Below are 20,553 nucleotides of genomic sequence, written 5' to 3' on the forward strand. Positions count from 1 at the left end.
GACGCGGGCAGAATGAATGAATGAAAGGCAACGTCTTCCGGTCAGCTCGGGTCTGAAAAGGCTCTGGTCTGGCTGTATTTCCTGTACCTGTGTGTGTATGTGGGGGGTCCATATCTTTGAGTCCCGGAGTTTAAAAGCTGTGCAGTCCGTACAGGTATGGAGCTGCGCTAATTTCTTCCTGAGTCCCCAGATGCCTTCTCCATATGGCAGGTCCGCACCTGGGGGTCTGGGGAGGATCGTCCCCAGCCCCCTAAAAACCACATGCAGCAGCAAAGCAAAAAAAGAAAAATTATATATACAAAATGTTTTGAATTTGGGTCGGCCACGTAGGTAATAGGGTGGGGTGGATGAGGGAAGAGGAAGAGGGGTAGCCCGTGGGGGCCTTGGGCAAATGGGGGCAGGGATTAAGGTGGGGGGTCGTTTTTGGGGGTGCCAGGCCCCGGGGGCTTTCACGCCAGCGAGCTCGGCTTGCATTTCCGCGCCTCCCGCTGAGGCCAGCCGTGCAAATCTGCACCTCCTTCCCGAACCCCTCCTCCTTCCCTCCCTCCCTGCCCCGCCATCTCCGGGATGCGCCCGCCGCCTGCAACTCAGCCCTCCAAAAGTCAGCTCTGCACACAACTCCCGGGCGGCGGCGGCGCCTGCGTGCAGAGGCGCACTCGTGACCCAACAACAAAACAGCGATGCCAGGGCGCTAACGGCGCCCGGTGCCTCCCGGGCGCCCTCCCCGCCCCACACCTCCTCGGGCCGCCGCCCCCGCCCCCCCATCCCGGGCCGAGTGCCCCCCCCACCTAGCCGGGCCGCGGGCTCAGAGCGCGATCGGCAACAATGTTTACGTTCCGGGGATTATGACGTCGACGCCTCCCCCCCCACAACTGCTGAAAATGGTTTCCTAGGACTTTGCAAACGGATCTGCTTAAGTGTTGGTGCAAAACTTTGTAGATCTCGGCTCTGGCTTGCTTTATTTATTTATTTTTTGGTTTGTTTTCTTTGGTCTTCCCTCCTTCCCCCCTCCGCCAAAATGCAGGGGGCAGGAGTGTTGACAATTAATTGGTGAACTCTCCTAAAAAAATGGAGGCAGAGAAAGACTCTGGAAGAAGATTGGTGTGTAGCTTTTTTTTTTTTTTCCAAATCTGTATCTGGTTTATGATAGATCTATTTTTTTTGTTGTTTCTCGCTGGCTTTTCTTTCCTTTTCTGTATTTTGCAAGAGGACCGGAAAAAAATATAATAAATTGCATGCAAAAGGAAGCAAGCAGCTTACTCCTCCAGTCCCTTGTGAGGCTCAGAGTCTCAGACACTTAAGTGGGGAGGTAGTAGCGGGGAAAGGCGTGTGGGGGGGCTGAGTGGGCTCGGGGTTCGCCCGGAATCTGGGGGGCTGCGGGGCCGGGCTCTGGGCGGTGGAGGGAGGAGGCAGGGGATGCGGGGAGTGGTGGGGGAGTCTCCTTAGGAAGTGAGTGTGCGCGCGCGCTTGTGGGGAGATGAGGCAGCTGCTGGTGCGTTTTGGGGTCTCCGATGGGAGCTTTGTGGCGGGCTGTCTGCCTCTCTCCCTCTCAAGCCCCGAACCCCCCCACCCCTCCTTCTTCTTGCACTGGCGGGCGGTCGGCGGGGGCGGCTGGGGTCTCAGCCCTTCCATTTCAGCTTTCCAGCTTCCCTGGTAGCTCGGGGGCGGCTCCAGTCTTAGAAATGCCGCCGGCCCCGGGTTCCGGCTTCCCGGCTCTGCCGCCGCTGCCGCCTGGGCTGCTGTTAGCGCCGAGCCCGGGCGCTGCGGCGGCTCCTCCCGGGGCCTACAAATGCCCCGCCAGCCCGTGCGCGGAGCCCCCTTCGCGGGTTACATAACCAGGCTCCCGGCCGAGTAGGCAAAACTCAACACCTCTTCGGGGTGGGGGGCAAGGGAGAGCCCCCAGACGTCCCTTCCATGGCCTCCAAAGATGTAGGAGAGGAGTGCCCTGTATAGGGCGCAGCCGGATCCTGGAGGTGCGGGCCCCTCTCGTTATCTTGATTTTCAGCATCTTTGGCATTTGCGCAAAGTTGGTCGGGTCGCAATGGTGGGGTGCAGGGGGCGCGCGGCTCCTGCACCTGTTCGAACTGGGCCCAGGGTGAGAGGCGACCCCCAGTTCCCCCAGTAATGTCCGGGGGTCTCTGGTTTGGGTCCTCGCAGCGCCCGATTGACCGCCAGAGATACGACGAGAACGAGGACTTGTCGGACGTGGAGGAAATCGTCAGCGTCCGCGGCTTCAGCCTGGAGGAGAAGCTGCGCAGCCAGCTGTACCAGGGGGACTTCGTGCACGCCATGGAGGGCAAAGGTGAGGCGCCCCCTCCTCGGGCCGCCCTCCGTGCCGCGGGCCAAGCGCACGTGGGGAGGGAGCTGCCGGTGGCTGGGTTCGTATTTCGCGCCCGCGTCCCCCATTCCAGGGGATCCGGTGACGAAACGAGGCCGAGCACTGGGGGGGTGGGGTGGGGTGGCGAGGGAGGAGGGCAGGCGGGAACCGGGGCCGGCCGTGGGCCTAGGCCGGGTCCGCGCCCACCACCAGCCTCAGGGTGGGCAGAGCCAGGGGGCAGGGGGACAGAGGGACCTGAGGACAGACGAGCGGATGGAGGGAGGGCGGGTGCGGCGCATTCTACCCCACCCGGAGCCGGCCCAGCTCCTTGCGCTGCGAGAGGTGCGGTCACCTGGCCGGAGAGGCGCTGGGCGCCCCTGGGGCATTGAGGTGAGGGTCCCCCCAGGCCCGAAGCTTCCCAAAACCCCATGCCATTTTGGGCCCTGCCAGTTAGGAACTGGCGCTGGGGACGCCCCGAGCCACTGAGTGATGCCTCTTCAGGCCTGGGGTCTCCTGAACCCCATCACCTCGTGGGCTCGGCCGGATTGGGGCAGGGGCTGGATGAGCTCCCAGTTGTTGGCCGGAGCCCCTACTTAAGCCTGAGGCCTCAGCCGGGCAGCCCTGACAGTTCGAAGCCGGGACTGTGGGTGGGGTATTGTCCTCCTTAGGCTTAAGGCTGAGATCCCTGTCCCCTGGCAGTTTGAAGACTTGGGACCCTCCCCCTGGGAAACAGAGTCTCTTCCCAGGCCTGAGACCTTGCGAGTTCTTTTCCTCTTGTGGGCCCTGCCACTTTAGAGCAGAAGTTGGGGAAGCCTCTTGGGTTTTGGGGTGCCACCCCAGCCTGATACCTTCGGGATCTGAATTTCTCCCTGACCTTGGTACTAGGAAGGTGTCTGGGAGTATCGTCCAGGTGACGCTCTGGCTTGGGTCTGAGGCCTCTAGAAGTGCCGCGAGGCCCTGGTACACCTGTGGGCTTGGAATTTAGAAGATGCTCCTGCCCACCTAGGCATCTCCCTGGGCCTTCCTGGGGTTTGTAAATTCATTTTTTTCCTTTCAGATATTCGAGTTTGCTTTATATTACTCTTTTTTCCATTTTGTTTATCCGCCATCCCCTTGGGAAAACCCTTCCATCCCTCAGTGAGCTGACAACAGGGACTCCCGCCTCCAGGTTCCGGTTGAGTGGTGGGGGCTGTGGAGTTGCCCTAGAAGAGACGGTCCTGGCTTTGCATTTTTGAAGTTTCTCTTTTGTGCCCATTGCTTCCTGGGGCGCTGGGTTTCCGTGCTAGGGGGTAGTTGTGGGGGGAGGGAAGAAGAAATTTCTTTTAGCCTGCCAGGTCTTAAGAGCATTGCACACAGAGGCGGACAGTCCAGGGGGCTACTGCATTTGAATTTCCTAAGCGTAAATGAGGTTTTAATTCCTCTCCTTTCTTCCCCCCTTTTACACAGAGCCCATGAGAAAACAATATGCAAACTTTTCCTAGTCATTTGTGAGGAATTCTCTGCCCAGGATCTCAGAGCAGTTTCTCAGGCTCATTTGAGGAAGTTGAGGCTCACCCAGGGGGTGGGCTTTGGGTGTGTGTGTCAGGGCGGGGGGGGGGGGGGGGGGGGGTGCGGTTCCAGCAAGGGAGATTCCTTAAATCTGCGGTCTGGGCTCCTTTCAGGAGGGCCCTAGGGTTTTGGTAGTTAATTCAGATCTGGCCCCAAACCTCGAGGGAGGAGCTGAGAAACAGAAGGAGCCCTTAGCCTGGATTCAAAATAGAAGCTTCTTAAACTTCTCTGCCTTTAAATCCTTAGGCATCCCCATTCACTGTGAGCCCCTGGGGATCTGAGCTGCTGAGGTCAGGGCTTTCCCCGGCTCTGGTTTTGTTCTCTCCCTCTCCTCTGAGCTGAGTTGTGTTGGCCTCCCCCCCGCCCAGCTGCCCTGGTGCCCTGTTTCCCCGGGGCAGGGGCTTCGGCGGCCTGGGATCTCTTCTATCTCCCTTCCGACCGGCCAGGGAGGGCTTGTGCCCTTGCGGATTGCTTCAGTTACCTGAGGATTTCAGGCTGTGCAGAATTATCTCAGCCTCCCTCACCTCTGTATTTATAGGGATATGGTTGGGTCAGATCCCCTGCTTTTGGAACTCAAGGAGGATAGAAACTAAGGCCTCCTTCATGCTCTAGAGCTTTCAGTAAGGATTTTGGGGTCAACACTAGAGAAGCCCCAGACAGAAAACCACACTGAATTTTCTTGGGGTCTCACTCTGCCCTCCTTGCACAGCCCTCACCTGGGAGCACCCCTCTCGGTTATCCAGTTGAAGCAAGTATTGCGATGGCTGCAGCAAAATTTCACTATTAAGACAACAAAGCTGTGCCCAGTTCCCTAGTTATTTTGGCACCAAATACACAGTTTCCAGGGAAACCGGCTTTTCCCCCCTCCTCTTCACTATGCAGGATATTACAATAAGATCTTCCCTGATGCTCTGCTACAATGAGAGCCCTCCTCCCAGCCTCCTCTCTGGGGCTTCAGATCCTCCCAGGTGGCATTCTTCAATTTTGCAGTCCCTTTACTTTCTGAGCTCAGCCTGGGATGCGTTTCTCTGTCTGTTCCCCTTTCCCAGCCATAGCTGGGGCTCTTTCTGTGTGGGGCTCTTTCATGAGTCTCCCTCCCCAGCCCTCGCCGGCCTTGGGCTGTTCATTGACAAGTTCTGACCCGTGGGGCATGCAGAGAATGACTGAGTAGGCAGAGGAGCTGATAGTTGGCATGGCTTCTCTTGGGCTTTGCCTGATCCATTTCCCTGTCATTTTCCAGGGAGCTTTTGTCCTAGGGCTGGTGCCTGTGTCTAGTATAACCCTTGCCCCCTCTTCCATCATTTTTCTTCTAACCAATTGATGGTGGTTCATTTGGTCCTTCATGACTTAACCAACTTATTTTAATTCCAACATCCAAACAGATTTCAACTATGAGTACGTGCAGAGAGAGGCTCTCAGGGTTCCTCTGATATTTCGAGAAAAGGATGGACTAGGAATTAAGTAAGTTGCTGAAACTAATCGCTTCTTTCCCTGTCTCCCTCCCTAACGTGTTTTATAGCTTGGGGTGGATTTCCTCCACCCTTTTTTCCACCTTTCATGGCTGAGAAGGATCTTCATTATCTGGGGATAGTATTTCCTTGTTCAAGCCTTGACAAAGGGGAAAAACGCTCCAAAGATTGGTCTTTTTCAGAGAATTTGGGCAGAGAGGACATAAGGTAGTTAAACAGTGTTGACTTTTTTCCCTGACCTGCCCCAGTTATGTGCAGTGACTTCCTGAAGAGAATTGTGCCCCTCTCCCCAGATCAGGAGACTGAGGCAGGGCCTGAGCTGCAAGGGGATTGGCCAGCCTCTAAGCTCAGGCTCTCCCTTTGTGGGAAATTGGTCCTTTTCTGTGGAGGGTGCATTTCCTAGGCTGTTCGGCCCAGGTCTCCCCTTTGTCTGCCTGCCCGGGCACCTGCCTCCCCACTGTGTCTTGTTCCCTTTACATTCTCCTGGGGATCTGTGAGGACTCCAGGTCGGGGAGAGATCCGGAAGGCAGGCTGGAAGAACAGGTTTCCACCCCTTGGGCAGGGGTGGGGAGGAGGCTGAGGGTGTCATCCCCGCCTGCCTCCCTCTCCAGCATCTACTGCCAGACTCGCTCAAGAATCTCATTCCTACTAGTAGAAATGAAGCCTTTGGCATCATTGTTAATTAATGGTAAATGTCACCACAGTCATAGCCAGTGTTATCACGTCTCCGGAATTGGTATGATGTGCGTCTTTTTGTCCCTCTGAACCTAAAGGGATCCCTCCCACTTTTCATACAACTCCTTATGGAGAGTATTTTCTAGAAGAAGAGACACAGAGAAGGCCACTCACCCTAAAAGAAAGCAGGGTTTGAATGCCCAGCTCTGGCACTTACCCTTGACACCACACCTCGGTCTTCCCCGGAAAAGTGCAGTGGATGGTGGATGTCCCATCCTCTTTCCTGCAGCAGTGCTGAGTTCAGGTGTTGGGGAGAGTGAGGGGGTTTGGTTTGCCTCCTGAGCTGAGGAAGGGGCTCAGTGGTTTGGAGGTGACCCTCCTTTGAAGCACCAACTGGTCTACCACCCTCCCTCAGGGTTATCTCATTTTGGGTTCCCAAACTAAGAGCAAGGGATCCCTCTTGGAAAAATGGCCTCCTCCTGCCCCCCGAGTTAGGCCTAACTCTGTTGTTTCTGGCTTCTCACCAAATGTCTGTGCTCCACTTTTTCCAGGATGCCTGACCCTGATTTCACGGTCCGAGATGTCAAACTCCTAGTGGGTAAGTTGCTTGCCGTGTGCGCGCCTCAGAAATGCTGAAGTAGGGAGGAGGAGAAGGGGAAGGAGCCCATCGCCACCTGCCTAGTTAGATTTTTAACGGCCTCTGAAAAGAAAGTCCCTATGGGAGGAGGCAGGAGCAGGTGTGAGCTGCAACCGTCTCATTCTAGAGAAGAGGTCAGATCGCAAAGTCCCGAGAAGCTGTATTGGAGGGTACTTGCCAGTGCAGTTTTATGAGGCCGATTTGGACCCCAGCGTCCAGTTTGGGTGTCAGCAACGCAATCTTAGATCTCTCCTTCAAGTTTGTTTGTGGGTTGCTGTGTAAACACTGCGTGCTTTGTGACCCCTAAAAGACTTTCAGACATTCTTCCTGCTTCCTCAGGGTTCTAGACAGGTCTAGGGCGGGGCTTGCCTCTGAGTGCCCAGCAAATGTTTGTTAACTCCCTGAGCACCTGCAGAGTGTGGCTGAGCCCTGTGTGCTCCGGACTCCTGACCAGATAGCAGGCGGCCTTTCAGATCTCACAGAAAGTTGTTCAGTAAATTCGTTCTTTCCACAAGTGTTGCTCAAGTAGCTCCTACATGGCAGGCAAGTTCAGAGCTGTGAACGTGACAGGCAAGACTCCCGCCCTCTTGGTGGGAGCGATGGATAACAAAGAAGTAGAGTTTTTTGGGTTTTTTTTAAGATTTTATTTTTTTCTTTTTTCTCCCCAAATCCCCCCGGTACATCCCACATGCCACAACTAGAAGGACCCACAACTAAAATATACAACTATGTACTGGGGGGATTTGGGGAGAAAAAGCAGAAAAAAAAAAGATGATTGGCAACAGTTGTTAGCTCAGGTGCCAATCTTTAAAAAGAAAAGCAGTATCTTCTCAGAGGATAAGGGCTATGAGGAAATAAAGCAGGGTAATGGGATGGAGCTGTATTTTGATGGGGTGGCCAGGGAAGGCCTTGGGGTCCGCTGTGGGAAAGAACATTCCGGATTGAGGGATGAGTCAGGTCAAAGCGCAGAGGTAGGGGAGGAAGGGAAGGAGCGAGGGAGAAAGTAGTAGGAGACGAGAGAGGTCCAAGAGCCAGGCCTTGTAGGCCCTGGTCGGGAGTTTGGGTTTGACTCCTAGTTCGATGGGAAGCCACTGCGGAGTTTTAAAGTGGGGTGAGGGGGGGTAGCTGTGTTATTTTCCTGGGGGCGTTTTCCAATTTTATTGAGAAATAATTGACGTACATCACTGTGTAAGTTTAAGGCGTTTAAGTATGACAGTTTGATTTACATATACTATAAAATGATTAAAACATTTTTTCATTTGAGATAAAATTCACATACCATAAAATTCACCATTTAACCATTTTAGAGTGTACAATTCAGTGGTTTTTAGTATATGCAAAATGTCGTGCAACTGCCATCACCGTCTAATTTCAGAACATTTCCATCACCCCCGATGTAAACCCCGTACCTCCCAATTCTCTCTCTCTATCCCCTGGCAACCACTGATCTGCTTTGTGCCTCTGTGGGTTTGTCTATTCTGGACATTTCGTATAAGTGGAATCACATAATATCTGGTCCTGTGTATCTGGCTTCTTTCCATTAGCCTAATGTTTTCGAGGTTCATCTGTGTTGTAGCGTGTGTAAGTACTTCATTCATTTTTATGAATGAATAGTATCCTGTTGTATGAATAGACTATATTTTGTTCATCCATTCTTCAGTTGGTGGACATTTTGATTGTTTCTACTTCGTAGCTATTAAGAATAATGCTGCTGTAACTATTCACGTACAAGTTTTTGTGTGGACATCCATTTTCATTTCTTTTCGGTATGTACCTAAGTGTGGAAATCCTGGGTCATAGAGTAACTATATTTAACCTCCTGAAGAACTGCCGGATTGCTGTCCAAATCAGCTGTGCCATTTTACATTCCCATTAGCAGTGTATGAAGGTTCCAATTTCTCACATCCTCACCAACACTAGTTATTGTCTGTCTTTTTGATGATATCCATCCTAGTGGGTGTGAAGTGGTGTGATCTGATTTATGTATTATAAAAGCTGACCCTGGTGGCTGTGTGGAGGATGAAGGCAGCTGTCTAGTGGGTGTGTTGGATGCTCCAGCCTGAATAATTGACCCAAAAGTGTGTTAACTCAGAAGGGAGGACCAATTGGCTATGTTATAGATAGAAGAATCTCAGCTAATTGGCAAGGGCTTGCTCAGGAGATAGATTTTTTTTTTAAAGCTGGATTCTGGAAATGCTGAAGGAAGTGAATGTCAGAGAAGAAGGGGGCCAACTTCCAGCAGTGGGCAGAAGCTGGGACGATGGACCCCATAAATCAAGTCTCGGCACAGCCGACTTGGTCTGGTGGCTCAAGCCAGCCCCAGCCTTTGCTGTTGAACAAGCTTAATTTGAGGCCCAACTCTGCTACTTGACTCAGTGATTTTGGGCAAACTACTTAACCTACCCAAGCCTCAGTTTCCTCCTCTACAAGATGGACCCAATAGCAGAAATCAGCCTCAAAGAAGGATTCCATAAGAGAATGAATGAATGCTTAACATTATGCTTGATGACAGGTGCTTGATAACTGCTCCCCATTATTATTTATTATAATGGCAGAACGTGGATCTGATGAGATTCTCTTATGAGCAAGGATTTAAGCCAGATTCTCAAATCTGGGGTTCAGGCCACATCACAATCTTAATAATGTTGCTCTTGGCCCTTTTGAGGAGTTTTTAAGCCCTTTGCAGTTTTATTATGCTCTGGTTGTATCCAGGCTGCCTCTTCTTTCCTTGAGCCTCATTCTTCTCATTGTGGAAGCAAGAGGGTCCAATTGGATGGTCCCAACATCCCGACATCCTTGCCAGTTCTTGAAAAGTCTGGGATGGCAAAGAAAGTGGCAATTGTAATACCTGCACCCCATGTCTCTTGGCATTTCTGTGATGATCAAATCGATGGAGGAAATATTAAAACTCTTTGTAAAAATATATTAAAAAAAAAAGGCGGGGGCCGGCCGCATGCCTGAGTGGTTAAGTTCTCCGCTCTGCTTCGGAGACCCAGGATTTTGCCGGTTCAGATCCTGGGAGCGGACCTGGCACCGTTCCTCAAGCCATGCTGAGGTGGCGTCCCATGTAGCACACCTAGAAGGACCCACAACTAAAAATATACAACTGTGTACTGGTGGGCTTTGGGGAGAAGAAAGAAATAAAATATTAAAAAAAAAAAAAAGCTTTGTAAAAGTATAGCATGTTCTGACATGGTGAGTGATGCCTCCCTGTAATTGCAGTTAGTGTGGGGTGTTATTACACCCATTTTAGTCTCAGAGTGCACACGGGCTTCCAGAGAGCAGTAATAGGACGTGTTTGTCATAGTGACCTAAGTGACAAATGTTACTCAAGCTGGCCTAAGCAAAGCAGAATTCATTGGCTTACGTAATAGGCTCTGGGTGTCACTTCCAGCCATATCCAGATCTAGGTGCTCCAAGAAGATCTCAAGAAGTCGACTCCTACTTTTCCTTTCTGCCTCCCTCTTTTGCTTCCTTTTTCTGGTTCCTTCTCAGGCCAGCTTCTCCCCATGTGGTGCCGAAGGTTGAGAGCCAGCAGCTCCAGGCATCCATCCTACAGGCTCAGGGTCCTCCTTCCCAACTCCCAATAATTCCATCAGCTGTCTCTGGATTGTCTCTGATAGTCTTAGCACACCCCCACCCCAGGAGCTGGTGACTGGCGTCTGCCCGGCAGAACCACGTGGCCTCAGCATAGGGAAGGAGTGATCCTCCAGTGTTGCTGGGCGGCATAAACATGCCCCTACCATAAATGGGAGTTCTGCTTTGGAGGGCAGTGTATGGGGGAGGCTGGACCAACTCTCCCACTTGGTGTGGGATCTCAGCCTCTGTCTTCCAGCCTCTTTCCCCCTCCCCAGGCCCTGTATCTTGGGAGGCACCTGTTTCAGAGGGGGACTGGTGCACGGCCAGCTATTTAGTCTACAGCTTGGGGCTACCGACTCTTCTCTAAGTCCTAAAATTGAGCTTTTTCTCTGCCCACTGGGAAGACAGGCACCCAGCCTCTGTTCCTAGCTCCCCGCATTTTAGAAAAAGGCACTTTCCATTTCTCTAATGCTGGACACTTAAAATAACTTTTTATTGAAGTATAATATACATATAGGAAAGTGCACATATAGTTAGCATACTGCTCGATTAACTTTAACAAATTGAACACACCAGGGTAACTGACACCCGAGGATCAGCCCCTCTTGTCCACTTACTATTCATGTCCAGTTAATACCCTCCACTGTCATCCCGGTTTCTCATAGCATGGGTGAATTTTCCTGTTTTCACACTTTATGTCAGTGGAATCATACAAGGTGTCTTCTTTTGGTTTTGGCTTCTTTTGCTGACCTTTTGTGTTTATGAGTTTCGTCCGTACTGTTGTGTGTGGTTGTAGATTATTTATTCTCATTGCTATATGAGATACTTCACAATTTATTTATTCATTCTGCTATTAATGGGCACTTGAATAGCTGCCATTTTAAGGTTATATGTATAGTGCTGTTATGAACATTCTAGAACATGACTTTTGGTGAACAGATGGCTGCATTTCTGTTGAGCATATACTTAAGAGCAGAATTGCTTGGGTCATAGAATTTGTGTATATGTCCAGTTTTAGTGGATACTGTAAAGTAATTGTCCAGAGCCTTTGTTCTGGTTCTGATTGCTCTGCATCCTCACCATGACTTGATGTTTTCATCCTTTTCATTTCAGCCATGCTCCCATGCCAGTGGCGGTATGGTTGTATATCATTGTGGTTTTAGTTTGCATTTCTCTAATAACTAATGAAATTAAGCTCCATTTCATATGTTTGTCTGCTGTTTGGATGTCTTCTTTTGTGAAATATCTGATCAAGTCTTTTCTCCATATGAGGAATAACGCTCCCCACGGCGCTGAAGTCTGGTTTCTGCCGTGAATCAGGGGGCTGCATTTCGGTGGGTCAGTTTCTGGGTGCTCTACTCTGTGTGCATCCCGAGGCCACCTTTCAACAGGATCTCTATCCCAGACAGTTCACTTAAGAGACTGGGATATTTTCGCATCTGTGGGTTGGGAGTTGGGATAGGGAGACTGCGGAAGAGGTAATTCTAGTTACCTCTGAAGATGCTTTAAACCCTCGGAGGAAACGCGTCCATAAAGTGCCGGTCCCCACGCGCTCTCCGTACTTATGTTGCTGAGGGTTGGGATGGCCCATGGCTGTGGGGTCTTACACATGATCTCTTCGTTGTATTTCTCTCTAATGAGGATACCCAAACCAACGGATACTTTCTTTGTCCCTTTTCTTGAAAAATCCTCAGGACAAATCACCTCATTCAGTATTCGTTTATTCATCCAATTATAGTAATAATTACCTGTGTTTTACTGTGTGTTTATCATTTTGTCCTCACCAATAATCATATAAATTGTTATTGTTCACTTTTCCAGATGAGGGATCTGAGGGTCAGAGGGAAAAAGCCATACAGCTAGTGGGCAGTGGAGCCAGGACCTGAAGCCAGCTCCGGGTGTCTCCAAAGCTTTAGCTTTATGCCTTTCTACCCTAACCCTAACCCTAATCCTCACCTGAACCCAAACCTGAACCCGAGCCCTGACCATCCTCTGTTCATTCTTCATTCACACGTTTACTGGGTGTTGGGTTGTGTCTGGCTCTGTGCGAGGTGCTGGGGCTGAGGAGACTCATAAAACGTGGGCCCTGCCCTTGACGGGCCGTGTTTAGGGAGAAGACTTAAATTCTCACTCCTTAGAAATCAAAGATGCCTGACTTGTCCCTAGACCTTTTTTAAAGTTGATTTAAAATCATAGGCTTTTAAAATTTTAAACTCTGGAAGAGTTCTTAGAACTCTTCTAGTCTTGCTTTCCCATTTCACAGGTGGGAAAAACTGAGGCCTGGAGAGAGGTGACTTGCTAGTAGACAGCACATCAGATTCAAATATAGGTTTGAATTTCAGCGATTGGGAGATGATGCTTGTAACAGAACCCCAGGGGAAAAGTAGACCTGTCGGGGGAGGGGCGGTAGATGAGTTCAGTTCCAGCCACGTTGAATTTGAGCTCAGAAGAGAAGTCCAGTTGGACAGGCGCGGGGGCAGCCACCTGGCAGGACAGATGGAAATGCATGGAGGGGAAGGTGCCTGAAGTCAGGAGAGCTGACGATCATGAGCCCCCAAGCGAGGAGGGTTTCAGAGGGGTTCTGTTATGTTCTCAGGTGTGTCTTCTCTTCAAGATGAACACCCACCTCTGTGATTTGTTCTGTTTCTCTTTTCCTGGAAAGCTAGTGCTCTGAAATAAAAATCTTGATAGTGCTGGGGCCTAGGGGACTATACTTGCTTCTTCCCATTGTTTGCCTAATAGGAATCGTTCTCCCGTGGGGGAGCTCCTTAGAATAGAAATAATAGCATTAGCTGCTGTTTACTGAGATCTTATTATAAGCCAGGGACCTCACCTATATTATTTCATGTGATCCACATAAAGCCCTATTTATCACTATCCCCGTTTTATAGATGTTAAAACTGAGGCTCAGTGACTTGTCCACAGTCCAATAGCTAGTGCGTGAAAGAGCTGAGATTTATGCCTGTATCCGTCCGACCGTAGAGCCATTCTCCCAACTTCTGCATGGAACTGGGGCTGGCTCTCGGCATCTCCTAATCAGAAAGCTTTGTTGATGTTGGCTTGGGTGTCTTTTTGGATTTTCTTGTCTGATTGAGTTTAGCCCTGATTTGTGAGTCTGGGTTTGTATCTTACGCCCATCTCTCCATGAGGGTCAGGGTCATGAGCCCAGGGTGCAGAGGACCCTGGATCTGTCCTGGCAAGAGTTGTTAAGGTGCCAAGGTGAGAAGCCAGAAGATATTCGTGTTCAAGGAAAACCTGGGGACCCTTGCAAGCATCTTCTTATTTCGCAGTGAGGAAACCGAGGCCCAGATCTTGGAAGAGATTGGGTCCAAGTCGTGCAGTGACTCTCAGCCCTGGGCCCTCTCTTTGCTACACCTTGCACCTCCACTTTGAGTCCGTGGCCTCAATAGGACCCCTGCTTCTAAGTTTACAAAGTGCTTTCAATAATTCACTAGGCGGGTCCTATTAGCTCAACTTTACAGATGAGGAAACTGAGTCTTGGAGAGGTTCGGGGACAGACCTGAGGCCTCACTGCTAGGAAATAGCGGGGCGGGATTTGAACCGTGGCCAACACTCTCACTGAGAAACACTGTCTCTGTGAGGTGGATGAGGAGCTACTCCCAAGGAGCAGAATAAACCAGTCCCGAAACTTGAGGATGATAGACAAGGCTCCAGAGTGATGATGAGGGGGCAGTTGTGTGCACTCTCTGAAGAGCAGGCTCAGGGGCAGTTTGGGGTCAGTGGCCATGTGTGCTTTCTAGTAGCCTTCAAGGTGACTTTCAGTGGCCTCCTCCTGGCTGGAGCCCATGGCTCTTGGAGCTGACTGATGGAGCCTTCAAAGCAAGGGCCATGGGGCCGTGGATTAATTTCTGCTGCTGGAATTTGTTGGATGTGCGTAGCCTGTGAGCCCAGAGAACCAATGAGACTGGAGGGAGGGGAGGAGGGAGGGGAGCGAGGAAGGGAGGAGGGCTGAGCTGACGGCCTAGTTAGGAACGCCCGGCACCGCTCCCATGTGGAAGATTTCTCCTGTAACCCAGTGACTTCAAGAGCCCGAGAGTTCCAGTGCTGTAGATCCCTGGCAGGTTCCAAGGAGCAGCTTGTTCTGTCACCTGCTCCAGGTGTGGCTGCTCCCCAAAGCTTGGAAGGCCACATTCCATTCTTAGCACTGATCTGTCCCTTCTGTCCCGTGGGGCACCTGCCTCCTCTGGTGCTGAGCTTCCTGCTTGGAGACTGGCCACTTGTGCCCCGCTCCCCTTGGCCACCAGTAGCAGATCAGACTGGGAACCTGAGAAGATGGAGCACCGATTCTTAATCTCCCAGCTCAAACAGAAAGGGACTGGCAGACCCCAAGTGTCCCCAGTGACCCTCAGGCGAGCCTCTCGGTCTCTTCCTCCTTCTGCTTCCCTCTAGTTCACGTTTAGGGGGTCTGATCTGAGTATTTAAGAACTAGGCTGAAAATCAGTGTGTCGACCCTGAAAGAGGACCTACAACTGACCTAACGCAGTGGTTTTCGAAAGGAAATCCCAGGAATCCGGGTCTGAATTCTGAGCGCCCCCCTTCCCCCTTCAGCCTGAGCTGCTTGTTTTTATTTATGCATTTGGCTCTTGTCAAAGCCTCTGTTTGATGAAAGAGTTCTGTGGCAACGATAAAAAGTATAAAGGTCAGCTTCTTCCTGTCTTTCCACACGAGGTAGCTCAAGTCTAGAGCAGGGTCAGTCAGGGTGGCCGGGACTTGAGCTCAGTCCATGGCTCTTGGCAGTGTCCCGGCTGCCCTTCGGGCCCCCACTGCTCATTCTCTGGCCTCCTGTGGGTCATCGCTGACTGAGGAACCAGTCGGGCACCCGTGCCTCCAGTGTGGTTCTTCAAGTGAGAAGAATAGAGCCCAGATGGGGGCTGTGGTTTCAGGGTTAAAATCGAGGTGCCTGAGAAGTCCACATACGGGAAGAAGGAGTTCCCTTTCCCTTTCTGTCTGATTGCGACAGCACCTTAGTTTGTATTTAGAACCTCATGCTTCTGTCCAAGCCTCAGACCTGCTCAGTGGCTTGTGGCTAAGTGTGTTACAGACCCTACCATGTGGCAGATACCATGTTAGGCTCTCTTACATTAATGGGCCCCCTTTACAAATAAGGACTCTCTAAGTCTCGAAAGGGTAGATGAGTCCCCTGAAGCGACTTAGCTAGTAACAGGGCTGGGATTTATGAAAATACTTTTTATTGGAGAGAATTTTAAAAAGTAACAAGAGTAGACAAAGTATAATGAATTCCCATGCACTCCTCACCCAGCCCCAACACCCATCAATCTGTGGTCTGGCCCCTTCCATGCCCCATCCGCTTCTTCCTCTCCCGCAATATTTGAAGCATATCCAGACATCATACCATTTTATTCACAAAGTTTTCAGTATATAGTTCCAAATGAGAAGGGATTTTGTTTTTTTTTGCTGAGGAAGATTCACCCTGAGCTACCATCTGTGCCACTCTCCCTCCACTTTGTATGTGGGTTGTGGCCACAGCATGGCTGACGAGTGGAGTAGGTCTGTGCCTGGGATCCGAACCTGCAAACCCTGGGCTGCTGAAGCAGCGTGCTCGTAACTCAACCACTATGCCACGGGGCTGGCCCTGGGAAGGGATTTTTAAAAACATAATTACAGTAGCATTATCATACTTTATTTTTTAAAGACTATAATTCCTTAAAATTAGTAAATACTCAATTCATTCTTCAAATTTCCAGTTGTTTCATGTATATCATAAATATTACATTCTTTCTTTTTTTTTTTTGACAGTCATATGAATCAGAATGTAAATATGGTCCTTGTGTTGGGACTGGCTGAGATGCCTTTTAAGTCTCTTACAATCTCTGGCTTCTCCCTCCATTTCCCTCCAATCTGAAGATTTGGGTTGTTTGATCTGTAGAGTTTTCCATTTTCTGGATTTTGCCAATGGCATTTCCTGGGAGTAGTTTAATTTCTTCCTCTGTCCTCTGTAGTTCCTGTAAATTGCTAGTTGGATGTAGACACTTGATCAGAATTAGGGTCTCTCTCAAGACACAAAAATGCACACATTCATTCATTTGTTCATTCATTTTTTCTGGCAAGACTAACTTCGTAGATGGTGTTCTGTGTTTCTATCAGAAGGCACGTAATGTCAGATCATCTCTCTCTCTGATGTTAGCAACCATTGATCTTTGATGTCTAGCTCCGTTAGTTTATTAAGGGTTGCAAAGTGGTGATGGTCTAATTCTGTCATTCCTTTGTCATTTAGTGACTGGGTTACATCTATGGAGAGAAAATTCCCCTCATCTGCTGTTTGGTTTAGAGCTGGTCCTTATCTCGGATGGGCTAGACTCCTAAGCCACAGTGGTCACCTCTACCAGTGTCCTTCTGCCTCCCTAGGCAGTATGCTATTGTTTATGCATTTCTCACTGTCACCTGGGGGCCAGAACCCAGCAGGACTGAGTTTTCTGGTTACTGGTACATTTGTGTTTCCCTGGGGGTTTATGGAGCCCAGGCACCTAGGAGACCTGACTTCTCTTCCACCTCCCTCCACTCTCACTCCCACCCCTCCCACAGACTGTGGCTTCCAGGACACCTGGGGAGCTGGATAGAGCTCCCTGCACACCAAATAAGCTATTCTTAGAACTAAGTGCCCTAGCCTTCCGCTCCTAATACAGCCACTCGGCCTCTCCCACCCTTGGGCCTCTTCCCTGCATGCTCCCCTCCCCCACATCGGCTCCAGCTGCTCCTCACTGCTCTAACCACCCGAGTCCTGACTTCCCTTTTCATCTGTGGGCGGAGCAGTCTGAGGTGGGGTCAGCTGGGGACCTGCAACTGACTAAGAGCAGAGGGAAGTGAGAGTGCATAGGGAGCCCTGGGCATTGTGATGGAGGGCGGGGGCTGGAAGTCTGGTTAGTGCTCAAAAAAGTGAAAATAGACCTTTCCTTCTGCGATCAGTGACGGTTGTCCCAGGGCTGGGGTTCCTGACTGCTCAGGACTTCCAGATATTTTCCGGGTTGGGGGAATCATCTTCCCTGGTGGGGAGCTTACACATAACCACCTCCCGGTCATTTCTTCAGGTTAACTGTCATTTGTATGTGAAGTCACATGTCACCTGCTGCACAGGACATAAAAGTGAATAGCATCCAACATTTGTTTATTCATTCCACAAGTATTTACTGAGATCCCGCTATGTGCCAGGCCCTCCATTCTAGATACTCAGGATAGAATAGTGGGCAAGACAGACAAGTCTCCTGCCCTTGCAGCATTTACGGAGTAGTAGGGGAGAAAGACAAGAAACAAGTAGACAAAGAAATCTAGTATTTAGGATGAAATGATATGATGTCATCGAGGATGACATTTTCTCTTTGTGAAGCCACTAGGCAAATTACCCAGGTTATTTATACAGAGTGTCTGTCCTGTGACAGCTTGTACTAGCGCCGTGGGGGAGGCCAGGGGCCTTCCCTGCTTCAGATCTGACATTTATGGAGCCATGTATCTAGGTTCACCCAGTAATTCTCTCATTGGCCCTTGTGTTTTTTCCTCAGGCTGCTATAACAAAGTACCACAAACCGAGAGGCTTAAAACCACAGTAGTTTATTCTCTCACGGTTCTGGAGGCCGAAAGTCTGAACTCCAGGTGTTGGCAGGGCCGAGCTCTCTCTGAAGGCTCTAGAGAGGATCCTGCCTTGCCTCTTGCAGCTTCTGCTGGTTGCTGGCTTCCTTGGCGTTCCTTGGCTTGTAGATGCAGCGCTCCAGTCTTTGCTTCCGTCTCTACACGGATGTGTTCCCTCTGGTGTTTCTGTCCAAATTTCTCTTGTTTTATAAGGACACCAGTCCTTGGCTAAGGGCCCACCCTAATCCAATCTGACCTCGTTTTTAGCTTGATCTCATCTGCAAAGACCCTATTTCCGAATAAGGTCACATTCACAGGTATCAGGGGTTAAGACTTGAACATATGTTTTTGGGGAACACAATTCAACCTACAACAGCCCTCGAGACAAGTGGGTACTAAAGTCTGTTAGCAGGATAGAGGGGACTGGGATCAGGCCGGGTGAGGAGAGAGCCAACTTAGGTCATGCTTTCTGTGTCTCCAGCATTTTATAGGGGTCATCTCGGTTAATCCCACAACTTTTTTTTTTTCCTGCTTTATCTCCCCAAATCCCCCTGGTACATAGTTGTATATCTTAGTTGCAGCTCCTTCTAGTTGTGGCATGTGGGACGTCGCCTCAACACAGCCTGATGAGCGGTGCCATGTCCACGCCCAGGATCCGAACCTGCGAAACCCTGGGCCACTGCAGTGGAGCACGCGAACTTAACCACTCGGCCACGGGGCCAGCCCCCCACAACGTTTTTTTTTTAATTTAATTTTAAATTTTTACTTACCTATTTTAAAAATTACTATTGAAATTTTTCCCCATACTAGTTTTATTTTTTTTAATACCTTGACATATGCGAAGTAAATAACATTTTCAGAGTGTTAAGGTATAATTTTGCAAATTACTACGTCCTAGTAACTAAATGATACTGTTAAACTAAATTATTTTAAAGCTGTGTCTCTTTTGCACAAAACATGATTTGTCATTTATTCTTGCATTTACCAAATGATAATGAATCTCAGATGCTTTTTATTTTGTCTACATTTGGACTAAGAATGAAAATGATAATTTATAGGGGGCGGCCCAGTGGCCAAGTGGTTAAGTTCGCGCTCTCCGCTGCGGCGGCCTAGGGTTTCGCTGGTTCGGATCCTGGGCGCGGACATGGCACCGCTCGTCAGGCCACGTTGAGGCGGTGTCCCATATGCCACAAGTGGAAGGACCTGCAACTAGGATATACAACCATGTACCAGGGGGGATTTGGGGGGATAAAGCAGAAAAAAAAAAAAAAAGACTGGCCACAGTTGTTAGCTCAGGTGACAATCTTTAAAAAAAAAAAGAAAATGATAATTTATAGATCAATATATTTATACAAGTGAGTGGGAGATATATGTGTGTGTGTGTGTATATACACACATGGGATTAAATGAGCTTACAAGTGTTGCATCAGCTGTCTTACAAAGGCAAGTATCTTGATATATACAAGGTATATACGTGTTTGAAAACACACTTGTGCCCAAATTTTAATCACAATTACATGTGCCTATATATATGTCCTGCAAGGAAGGTGTTATGTGTCTTAAAAATATCAGTGATTTTTACACTGCTGTGTACTAACCATGAATAACTGAATAGATGACATCTAATTTCTTTTAAAGAGCTTTTCTTTTCTTTTTTTTTTTAAAGATTTTGTTTTTCCTTTTTCTCCCCAAAGCCCCCTGATACGTAGTTGTGTATTTTTAGTTGTGGGTCCTTCTAGTTGTGGCATGTGGGATGCCGCCTCAGTATGGCTTCATGAACAGCGCCATGTCTGTGCCCAGGATCCGAACCGGCGAAACCCTGGGCTGCTGAAGTGGAGCGCGCGAACTTAACCACTTGGCCGTGGGACTGGCCCCTAAAGAGCTTTTCTAAATGTACATATATATATTATATACATATCTATATTAATGCTTGCTTATATGATATATTTATATACACATTTGTTACATGCATTATATGTGTATCACATATGTCTATCATATATGCTAATAAAAATGGATAAATATACTCCTTTAAGAAGACTTTTTAGAATTAGATTTGCCATTTTTTTGGGAAATCTTTTAATTATCGTCTTCTTTGATTTGGGTTGTATATAAGTTGGCATCAAACATGATACCAACTTTATAGAATAACATTGAGATGATGACCTGCCATTTTGGGGTCGTCAGAATTGTATATTTATTGCCCATTAGTTCTGTTGTGCAAGTTGAGAATCAGGTTGGTGAGTCAGAGTTGTTCTGAAAGAGAAGGGGCTTATCCAGTCTTGTTTGAGATGGGCAAGGAGGGGAAGCTGTGGCTTGTATACAGATCTTTAACTTCTCTACGCTGAGAGGTGGGGCACATTTGGTGCCCTTAATTAAAGGTCTTTCATTTGCCTCCAGAATTAACTGTCTGAATGTTTTAAAAAAATTTTAGTTAAATTTTTTTTTCATAGCTTTTTTTTGAGATAGGTGGTTTTAGTTCCAGGTTTCAGATGAGAACACTGGGATAGCTGGCCTAAAGATCTTATGCTGTGAAGACTGGAATCTGAAACATGAGTCCTTGGATCCATCTTTTTTGGGGGGGATGTATGTGAAATATATTATATATGCCAAGAAGTTTAAAGAAAGATTATAGGGGCTTGTCTGGTGGCATAGTGGTTAGGTTCGTGCGCTCTGCTTCTGTGGCCTGGGGCATGCCAGTTTGGGTCCCAGGCAAGGACCTATGC

At 49.2% G+C, this 20,553-nt stretch overlaps 1 protein-coding gene across 6 annotated transcripts in view; it reads left to right on the forward strand.

The window, feature by feature from the left end:
* The first annotated feature begins 16 nt into the window (after positions 1–16).
* Positions 17–20,553, forward strand: part of KDM2B (lysine demethylase 2B) — a 118,658-nt gene continuing 98,121 nt past the window's right edge. For 2 of the 6 annotated variants that reach the window (XM_070515980.1, XM_044775914.2), the window contains exons 1-4: positions 17–154; positions 2,158–2,302; positions 5,248–5,326; positions 6,561–6,607. In XM_070515980.1, coding sequence (XP_070372081.1) covers positions 17–154; positions 2,158–2,302; positions 5,248–5,326; positions 6,561–6,607 — 409 coding nt within the window. Of the gene's footprint in view, positions 155–959; positions 1,102–1,431; positions 1,493–2,157; positions 2,303–5,247; positions 5,327–6,560; positions 6,608–20,553 lie in introns of those variants that run through there. The other 4 variants (XM_070515981.1, XM_044775915.2, XM_070515982.1 and 1 more) reach the window with 3 other exon arrangements.

This window comes from Equus asinus, chromosome 8 (assembly GCF_041296235.1).
Source record: "Equus asinus isolate D_3611 breed Donkey chromosome 8, EquAss-T2T_v2, whole genome shotgun sequence".
Classification (NCBI taxonomy): domain Eukaryota; kingdom Metazoa; phylum Chordata; class Mammalia; order Perissodactyla; family Equidae; genus Equus; species Equus asinus.